General features: G+C 44.7%; 1 protein-coding gene across 1 annotated transcript in view; it reads right to left on the bottom strand.

The window, feature by feature from the left end:
• Nucleotides 1–9,710: 9,710 nt before the first annotated feature.
• FAM110C (family with sequence similarity 110, member C) overlaps nucleotides 9,711–10,171 on the bottom strand; it is a 1,063-nt gene continuing 602 nt past the window's right edge. Inside the window, exon 3 of the mRNA XM_010566759.1 lies at nucleotides 9,711–10,155. Coding sequence (XP_010565061.1) covers nucleotides 9,711–10,155 — 445 coding nt within the window. The remainder of the gene's footprint in view (nucleotides 10,156–10,171) is intronic.

Here is a 10,171-nt window from a genome sequence, read left to right as displayed (position 1 = left end):
CTGCTTAACTATGCAACTCATTTATTTCTTGACTGTTTGCATTATTAGTTTTTAGTTTCCTTGGGGTAGGGACAGATAAAGGTTGAGCAGAAGGATGTAAAACCTAACTGGAAACATTACTCAGAAAAAAAAGACTGTACAAGAATGAGGATAGATAGAATAGTGCCTTGTGTAACGTGATTAGCACATCAATGAGTTCACTGGAAATGTAAATGCAGAAAGGGACTGTCAGAGGGGGCATAAGATGAGCAATTGAAACCGGTGAATAACCGTGGAAGTGGCAAGTCCTACTCACCAATGAGGAAAACAATGATGTAAGAAGAGGTTGGGCTGGCAGGAAGGAGTAAGAGCAGCATTGCCCTCAGCACGCTCAGCTGCGTGCCTGCCTCTCTGTGCATGAGTCTAAATCTTGGCTCTGGCTGGTTCAGTGCTGCCTTATGTTGATCATCACCTGATGAATCATTATGTGTTTTTGTGGGTAACGGTCAATGATTGCTAACCTCTGGTTCTTGCTACAGCCTATGAAAAAGAACATAAAATTGGTGGTCCTGTGGGGCTCTTGATAACTGAGGCGAACTGCGAGACCCAAACAAACAAACTGTTAGATCTTTTTAATCATATTAATTGCTGAGGCAACCCAACTCCCCTACAAATGTGCAAACTAATTTTACAGGATTTCATGTCCTTTCAGGAGCTAGACTGATTTCTGGAGATGGATATATGTAACTGACTTTGATCTGGAGGTTGTTTTTCTGGTATACCAGCAGTTTTATTGGCAAGCGTAAAGGGCCAAAATTCTTAACACCTTTTGTCATGGAGACCTTCCTGGACTAAGCTGCCTGTTAACGTCATTGCTTGCAAATGAGCTGGGTAGTCCTTTCCTTTCTAAGCCTTTTTTTTCCCCAGGGATGGGGCATCTACCACCTCTATCTGCAACATTCCACTTACAGCAATTAATTATTTTAGTCCTGCAGGATAAATCCAGCATAAATATGGCCCAATCGCTAAATGTCCCCAAATTTGGAGGCATCTCTTTGCAGGGTAAAGCTAAGCCCTGTTATTTGCTTATTTGTCTGCTGTTGATGTAGACCGTTCTTTCTCAAAAGCTCTTGGAGATACTAAGTACTTTTGCAGTTCTGTGTTCAGAACTACAAAACACCTGAAAAGGCCTTTTTCCAGTTACTATGTTTTTGCAGAGTTTCTTTCCAACACCTATTTACTACCCAGAGATGAATCAAAAGAGAAGCAGTGAATCAGTAAGCTATGGACTTTAAGAGGTTGCTTGCACCAGACAGTCCAAGAACAGGAGCTTGCAAGTCCTTATTTCTGGAAGAAATCCACCAGACTTCATAAAATGTGGGACAAAGGTGCTATGTGAAAAATTACTTAAACCCGATGTTCTTAAATGCTAAGCTGGGCTGTAGCCCGAGGTTATTCACAGGCTACGATGGCTCCTTCCTCTCTAAGGCAGCAATACTAGCAAAGGCTTGCTATGGGAGATCAACCTCCATGGAAAGGGGGACACATAAATTGTCACCCCTTTCCAGACTTGCTTCGTATCTTGCACTGACACAGGTCAACCAGGGCTTGTGTGGGGAAGGCTACAGGTCAATGATGATAAAGTTGCTCTCGGGTTTTTGTGGAAGAGCCTAATCTGCACAGCAAGCATCAGTTAGCTCTACCTCCATTTCTGTTCAAATGCTGGCTGGTGAAACACTTGTGTCTGAGCAGGCTAGACCATACCAAAATGATAACTATGCAACTGGAGTGCATTGGTCTCTGGTAAAAACTCACTGTATGCAACCATTATTTCTGCTGCTTTCTTCACAAAATACATGCACAGGGAATTAGCATCATATATTGAATTCGTCCTATGGAGTCCAGTCAAACAACGGCTTGTTAATAAGATTCTGGAGATAATGTTTTTTCCAAGCAGCACTTCAAACTCCCTGCCACTTTGGACACTGGCTGTGATGAATGTGGTATTGCCTGCAGCACACTGTAGCTTTTGACAGTGAGTAAAACCAAATATAATCGTAAAGACTGGAAAAAAATACTACCCTTCAGAAATAAACTGTCTATCTTTTCAGCCATATTCTGAAATGAAAAATATCAGAATACTGTGGAACAGTCCTAGCCTCATGTATTTCAAATTTACTGATACTGAGAGCTAACAGTTACCGTGCCATCTCCTTACATGATCTTCTGCCTAAGCTCCCAGCCAGGGGTCTGGGTACAGCCCAGGGAAGCATTGGGCTTTCAGATGTTCACAGTCTAATATCAGCCTCACTCACAGAGAAATTAATTCCCTAGTGGGATTGTAGCTTTAAAATAATAGTACCCTAATGGAGACAGAAAAATAAAAGTGTACTTTTTCAAAAAACCATTAACTTTCAGAGTGGTAGTTTTATTTGTATGCATTCAAGAGCACACAGGTTCTTTCATAGGAATATAAACATAGCAACTTAGAAACATCCATACCAGATCTGACCAGTACTCCATTTCAAAGGAATCAAAAGCAGACGCAAGAAACTTCACAGGAGGCGATGACAGGACAACCTGCTCCTAGGAGAAAGTTTCTGCTTAATACCCATCAATGTAATGTTTGGCCGATTTCACAATACACCAGGGCTTATATCCCTTAGAAAAGTAATATACATATATAGAACAATCTGTATTTCTTACTTATAGATTTCTGTACAGTAATATTTACAATATATTGCAAAGATTACAGTCTCTATCTGATGCCTTTATTGCAAATACTTGCTTCCGGGCCATAAAAACCAGACTTTGTACCTTTTGCCTATTACACTACTGCCGCGGACATTGCCCCTTGTCACAGCATTGGAGCACCTTGAAACACTTTGGTCTAAATAGCAGTTACCGCTGCACACTTGCACCACATTTGACTATTTTAGTTTACACAGTTCTAGTCAAACAAAATCAGTTTATGACTTGCCTTTGCCCTCAGCCCCAGTTTTAGGTTTCCCAAAAGACTGGAAACCCAACTCCGTTGAAACTTCTGTTTACACCGCAATGGCCCACTTTACCACAGTTTATCACTAAAGCTGAAAAGCTTCCAAAGCATGTCTTTTATAATCAAATAGTAAAAAAAAACCTTCAGAATTTGGGGGGGGGCGGGGAACATAGGTAGTGACTAACATTAGTGAGTTTTTCTCATTTTGAGAGATATGACTGAAAGACCCAGCAGAAGGAAGGAAAAGCCTTTACATGTAACAGTAACAGGAGCTGAGTGAAGCCCAGAGCTCCTACTTTTTGAAAAAACACTGAATTACCCATTCCCAAGATGTACGGAGAAAGAAGGATTGTCATCTACTGTTGTTCTGGCATACTGGGAAAAGTAGGTTATTAGCTTACCCAGAAGGTATTATTAAATACAGGGAATCTATAGCTTATCAGACAAAGCTCTTAGGTCCACATTATCTCTGAAGCGAATGATACCGGGGAGACCTTGGGGTTCCTATCAGTTTGAACAAAGCCAGGGAAATTTTGCCACATATCAGTGTGGAAAGTCACCACAACCCCACTGAACCGTTCATAAAGACAAAAAGGAGGATTAAAAAAATATTCAGAATGGGGCCAGTTCTGATTTCACTAACCTCTGCCATAAAACCTTCATCGATTTTGAGAAAGGCTCATGTTCAGTACTTTCAAGAAAATTAAACATATTCCTTCTGAACATTGAAAACTCTGACCAATCCATCTTTCATCTTAACTTTCAAGAGCTGCTCAACTAAAAGAGCAAAAACAAACAGAAGTGTGAAAATGAAACCAAAAATTTCCTTGGAAAAAAACCCAAACAATTCTTTTCTCCTGCGGTGGGGCACTGATTTGTAACGCAAAAGATTTTTGCTGCACTCTGAGCTGTCTACAGTCATCCGCATTTTCAAAGAAAAGCAGTCCTTAGCTCTGACAAACACATATAAATATTTATGTGGTACAGCACCTTGCAAAGTGAGCATAAAAAGAACAGATACGTCAGGTTGTGTTCCTGACTAATAAACCTAGACTGCATCCCTTAAGAACCTGGACCGTACGTGCATAAATCTTATCATATTAGCAGCATCTTGGGTCGGAGTTTCTAAGAATCATCCTTTGATAATAAGGTAACAAATGCACATGGAAATTTCATTATTTAACAAAAATATCCCCATGTGCTACCTTCCCCCTAAGTCTGCAGAAGCTCACTCATGCAAACTACTTAGTTTTCTCCCAGGTGGAAAGCGGGTTCAACAATTATTTTATCTGGAATTGTTATCCTTCTATCTTGACAACTTCAGACATGTAGACCTTAGTGCATAGCACTAGAAAATGAAGATAAATGCCCTGCATTCCCAAACCGTTGCTGCAATTGAGAACTAACCATTCAGAGACTGACAAGCCCATTTAAAACATGTTGAAATGCAACTCGGATGATCTTTCTGTGAATTTAACTGATGTCAACTAAAACCGCTTGATGAGCACTTCAAGGGCAACTCTTCCAGTGTGCAACGTTGGCATAGGTTAAAATAGGCAACCGTTCCTCCTACCGCCAATGTTGCACTGAATCCTCAACGCTCACCCTCACCCTTTCTGCTCCTCCAGATGTATTTACTGAGAGCAGCAAACACTTGAGAAACGCAGCTCGAGTGCTCACTTGAGCTCGGCATGCACCCGGCTGCGCCGGCAGCTGTTTTGGGCCAGGAGAGGCAGCAGTGGGAGCTGCTGCAGTGCGGGCAGGAGGAATGCGGAGAATGAAAACTGGTGTTTCTGGACTCCTCACACTGCGGGTCTAGTGGCCAGGTAAGCCGGACACCAGGCCACCACATCCATGGTAACACAAAGCAAACTTTTAACCTCTGCAGGACCCTCAGGTCAAGTCACTGTTACGCCAGCTGGGCAGCCATCACAGATGGGCATCGGTGCAACTGAAAGGGAAAGTGGCTTTGGCTTGGCTTGGGGTTTGGGGTTTTGTTTTGCATTTTTTTGTGGTTTGCAATGTCCACAAAGAAATGCTTTGAGGCAAGGCATTTTCTAGCGAGCAATGACATATTGGGGTAAGTGACTGAGGCACAGCCAGCAAATTCCATGAGTTATTCTAGAGGCCTCATTCACTACACTGATGATCCAAAGTACTTTTTATCAGCTTTTAAAACACATTTAGCTCGGCCAGTCCAAATGAAGCCCTTTATTGATGATATTGAGTACGTGCTATCTACACTGAGGACTCATGCCATCAGGACATTTACCTGGCACGGCTGTGCCCTGACATGCCTTCTTGCCTTGCAGAGCAGGGATGCTGTCCTGCACATCCCAAGCACAGCCCTACTCCAGACCCATGCTAGGGAAGTGTGGCCTTACATAGCCTGGGATAGTTTCCTAATGTGATCCTGTAAGCCCACTGCTCACTCACAGTGCATAGAATTAAAGGTGTTAAACCACAAGCTGCCAAACCTTGCAATGTTTGCAATGTCACAGTCGGGGACACATGGCCAACAAAGTGGAGGAGCCTATGTACATGTGAATTGTACCGTTCTGCAGCAAGGCGGTAACAGTGCAGAACCCTCCCTCCTTTTTGACTACCTGTTTCTTGGAACCATGCTCCTGAAAGTATTTTGGGCAGGGTTTTAAAGGCTATTCCTCCCCACTGGCTGAGCAAGCTGTGTGACGGAGCAAACTAGATGGATACAAGGTACTCCAATTTGGCTTGAACGCTCTCAGAGAGAGAGGCTTGGCAGGGATTTAGCTTACAACATGTTTGCCAAGTATCCCAGATAAAGCTGCCACAGTTAGTCCTCACCAGCCAAGCAAATAATGTCTAAAGATGTCAGGATGAGCCCTGGTCAAACAGCCCTGGTAAGACAGAGCCTTTGAACCACCAAAGTCCAGGTGGAGCCTGTCTGCCTGCAAGGAAACGCCTGACCCAAAGGTCATTGCCACTTCGTTCCCACTTTCTCCCCCCATCCCTGTCAACAAATTCATTGCTGGAAAGAGACGGGTGCACTACACGGAGCTTCTGTCACAGCCCGGAATGGCATCCTGGGGCTGTGAGCTGATGCTGAACATTATTGTGGATGGCAGCTGCTGCCACGCTTCACTTTTCCAGGAGCTTTTGTTTCCTGCTGCCTCACTGGGGCACGGTTCACAATCTCCGCTTGTCATCGCGCTCTGGGACACCCCTGCGCTTGTGACAAGAGTGAGGCTGCCAGGGGATGGGGGTGAGGGTAGGAGGCAATAATAAAAACACTAAACTTGGACGAAATAGTCATGAGCCAGATGAGGGAAGAGTTTCTTCCTGCGTCTGGTTTTGTTCAACTTCCAAGTCAAGGATTCTGCAGAAAGAGGGAAAAAAAAGTGTCATTTATTACTTATCACAACAGACAAGCATAAGGTGATAGTCTAAAGCTTTTATTCAGCTGCTTATGGTTATTGCCAACATAGTAAATTCCCCTCCCAGGAGATTTCCACTTGAATAACGAACATCCATTTAAGAATGGTGCTGAAACTCAAGGCTGAATAATCTTGATTCAACCCGGGAAGGAGGACACAGAGTGAGCTCCCTTCTTTAGAGACAAGCAGGACTGACAGCGAGAGGAGCTGAACTTCAGAGGTGAATCCCGGCAACGTCCCACCGAGAAGGAGCAATGCCCATCTCGCTGAGGACCTTGGTCTTCTGAAGCTCACAACCCACGCTCAGACTCTGCAATCATCACTCTGATGAAATGTGTTAGGGAACCTGATCCTTCAGATAGCTATTTTATTTACATGGTGCCCCACCAGGTCCCAGAGAGCTCATGAAAAATTAAATGGAGAACATAAAATATGAATGGGATGATCACCGGCCCATAAAAGCCCTGCAGTTCTTGAAACGTATTTTACACATAATGAACACTGGATTTTAGAAAACAGGTTTCTGCCTCTTTTTCCAAAGAAGGTGCAACAGTTTTCAAGCCTCAGTGTAAAATGAGGAACCTTCAAGGATGTGCCTGGGAGCACCAAGGAGAGCACATCGCTCCCCCGTGCAGCACAGGAGTCTGCTGCCCATTAGTAACCAGTAAGCAAACTAAACAGAGCCAAATACATGGATATAGTGAAAACCCATAGATATCTAACTTGATGCTGCATTGTCAGAGAAAGCATAGGACTGAAAGAAAAGATGAACATTTGATCAGAACTACAGGACTCATCTTGCAATCACGTGGTGATAACAACTCTCAGCTTAAATTCTGCCCAGTAAACGTGATATTTAACTTGCGGTAGCTCTTGATGACTCTTCTCCTTTATTCTGGGTGCTGTATACAGGTATTTTTAGCTGACCTTTCTGAACTTTCTGGTTCTGTGGCCTAAATTGTAAGTATGGTCTCAGTTTTCAGAAATTACCCTGGAAGCAATCACAGCCCTACTGCTGAGGTCTATCAGCTGAGAGTCAGCCCTTGTCTGCTTAAAATTAGGTTTATAATATGGACCCTATGGATTAGTGTTTCCTAGGCTGCCAGAAATTTTCGTGCCAAAGGAAACTGCTGCCAGTGTAAAGCACTCCCTTGTTCTAGGTATTAAAATTATTGCAGAATGACCATAGACTTGAATAAACTTGCTGTTTCCTTCATGGAGGTCTTTTCAACACCCTGTTAGGCTATGTACTATGAACTGTCATTTTGTCTTAGGTGTCAAAAAAAAAAAAAAAGCCATTGGCCAAGTCCGTGTGAGGTTACACTGGCTCAGCCCCTGGAAAAGAGCTTCCCTCCTCCTGCCCTTGCCTTTGTCCAGGTGAAGCACGTCCTCTGCAGAGTGCCTGCTCCCTGGGGTGGTCACCAGCATCTCCGGTCTCAGCTGCAGCGCCGGACACGCTCAGCACCATGCAAGTGGATGGGGAAAGGGCCGACTGCTCCCCCCTGAGCAGGCTGTGCGGTGACAGCCGTGGGTCTGGCCGTGGACCCTAGCCCCAGCAAGGGCATTCAGGAGCAAACCGGCTTTTATTTTGTTTTCCTTCACGGAAATGTGGTTGTTTTTGTCACGTGGCTCCTGCTTGTGGTGAAATCTGCCTCCCATCCTCTGCATTTAGCAAGGCCGGCAGCTGCAACGAGCTTCACAAACTGACACCTGCGTCATTTTGTTTTCTGTATCTCCCTGGCCTTTTATCACAGAAGGACGGGCAAGAAGAAATTATTAGCTCAGGAGAGCCCTTTCTTCTCTCTAAGATAATTTGGGGAAGGATCTGTCACATAACAACACTTCTTGAAGTTGTCAGCCGGATACCTGACAACCTTTCTTATCTACAAGGGCTTGAAATATTTGTGTGCAAATGGCTCGCTCGCTCTCCCTTCCTCCTCCCTCAACTTGCAGGAAGAAAATATGCTTTTGAGAAAAATTCAAATTTTAAAAGTGATCCAAAATTCACATAATTAAAACCGATTTCAAGTAAGTGAATGGATTTTTGCATTATGTAGATTAAAGGAATCGGGAGTGACAGCCCCACATGCCTGTAGGAAAGAAGCTCAAGCACTTCATTCTTCCACGTTCATAAGGCCCACAAGTTCTACCAACAGCTGTATCTACACTAAATGATGTTCTTCTCATGCACCAATTACGAACTGTCAGAAAATATACATGTAATCCTTCATATCAAGACCTACTCATGCAATTTTTAAATACCACACTGTAAGCTGCGGTACTTATCCTAAGGGCTTCATGTACTGGAAGGAGAACAAACTGTTACCTACTAGACCATCAATACCAAAGGCTCCATGAATATAGTTCTTTTTCAGGAGATCAGATGCAAAATACACACCGCTTTTATTAAAAACAGGATATCGGCTTTTACCAGGGCTAAATTTGTTCTGCTTCTGTCTGGGAAGTAATTGATTTCCAAGCCTCGGTGCCACACGTGTGTATTCATTATCTTTAGTTTCAAACAGTGAAGTACCCCTCTAACCAAGGCAAACCGCACAACTGATTTCCAGCTACCAGTGCCAAACCGCACCGCAAAACCCACTGCAGAGGAGCCAAATCCCCTACAGTCAAACGGGACAGGAAACTTAAAGCCTGGGAAATGCTAGGGGGTCACCTGGAGCAAACTTTTGTGGTCCCAACAGAGAGCTGTGGGGGAAATAAGATTGCTAGCAGGAGCACTGACTCAGCTTTGCTTTCCCTATACCTGGGGGTGCCTACGTATAAGGGGATGGGAGAGAGAGTGAGGGAGAGTAAGGAGGGGAAAACCGTAGCAGTATAGTATAAATACAGTGTACTCCCAATCAGTAATAGTTTCAGTTCAGTCTGTTATTTAAGCAACTGTAATTAAGGGTTGAATGCTTTTTCTCAGTTTTTTTCCTAGCATTTAATATAGCAGAAATTAGAGAAAACAAGCTATTTACAAAGCAGGAATCTGCAAAGGACAGACATCCCTCATAGACACTGACTCTTTAACTTCATGGGGGGGGGCAGGTGCCTGATCTAAATCTGGCGAGCTGCACGCAATTATTTGTTTGTCTTCTGGTCTTTGTAACAACAGGGATTTCTGCTTTGCATAAAGACCACACTGGAACATGTAGTATACAAAATAAATTTTCCTTCAGCCCTTCATGAAAAGACTAAAATAAACTACGAGAAGCCAACCGCTCGCCAAAGAGGAAAGAGCAACACACGAATCGAGAGGGCGAGGCTTTGCACACACCTTGAGTCCACCAGGCTGCAATGCACGCCGAAAGAAGCCATCATGCCAGTTCCTGGATCACCTTGTTCGTCTCCTTGGCCTTCTTACACGTGTACAGCCACTTGATTATCCGAGCGTTGCGCTCGATCACGGAGGTGCTGCTCGGGACCTGCTCGGTGAGCTCGTCCTCCAGCAGCCCCTCATCCCCGCTGTGCCTCGTGAAGTCGCTCTCGGACGTGGCCACGCTGATGCTGCGGATCTTGAAGGAGACGTTGTCGGACACCACGGAGAAGTTCTCTCTCCCGAGGTCCTCGATCACCTCCTGCTCCAGGCCGCAGTACTTGAAAAACGTGTCAAACTCGGAGAAGGACCTGGAGTAGCGAGAGCTGATGTCCGACTGGGAGCGATGGAGACCTCTCCTCTTCACCTCCCTGGCCTCCTCGGGAGGCGTGCTGGGTTCCGAGGGCCGCCCGCGCTCCCCCGGGCCCCCTGCCCCCGGGGCCCCGCTGCCCAGGGCGGCGG

Source organism: Haliaeetus leucocephalus, unplaced genomic scaffold (genome assembly GCF_000737465.1).
Source record: "Haliaeetus leucocephalus isolate CR32 unplaced genomic scaffold, Haliaeetus_leucocephalus-4.0 Scaffold217, whole genome shotgun sequence".
NCBI classification, from domain to species: domain Eukaryota; kingdom Metazoa; phylum Chordata; class Aves; order Accipitriformes; family Accipitridae; genus Haliaeetus; species Haliaeetus leucocephalus.
Note: the sequence above shows the minus strand (reverse complement) of the source record. Positions and strands in the feature narration are given on the sequence as shown.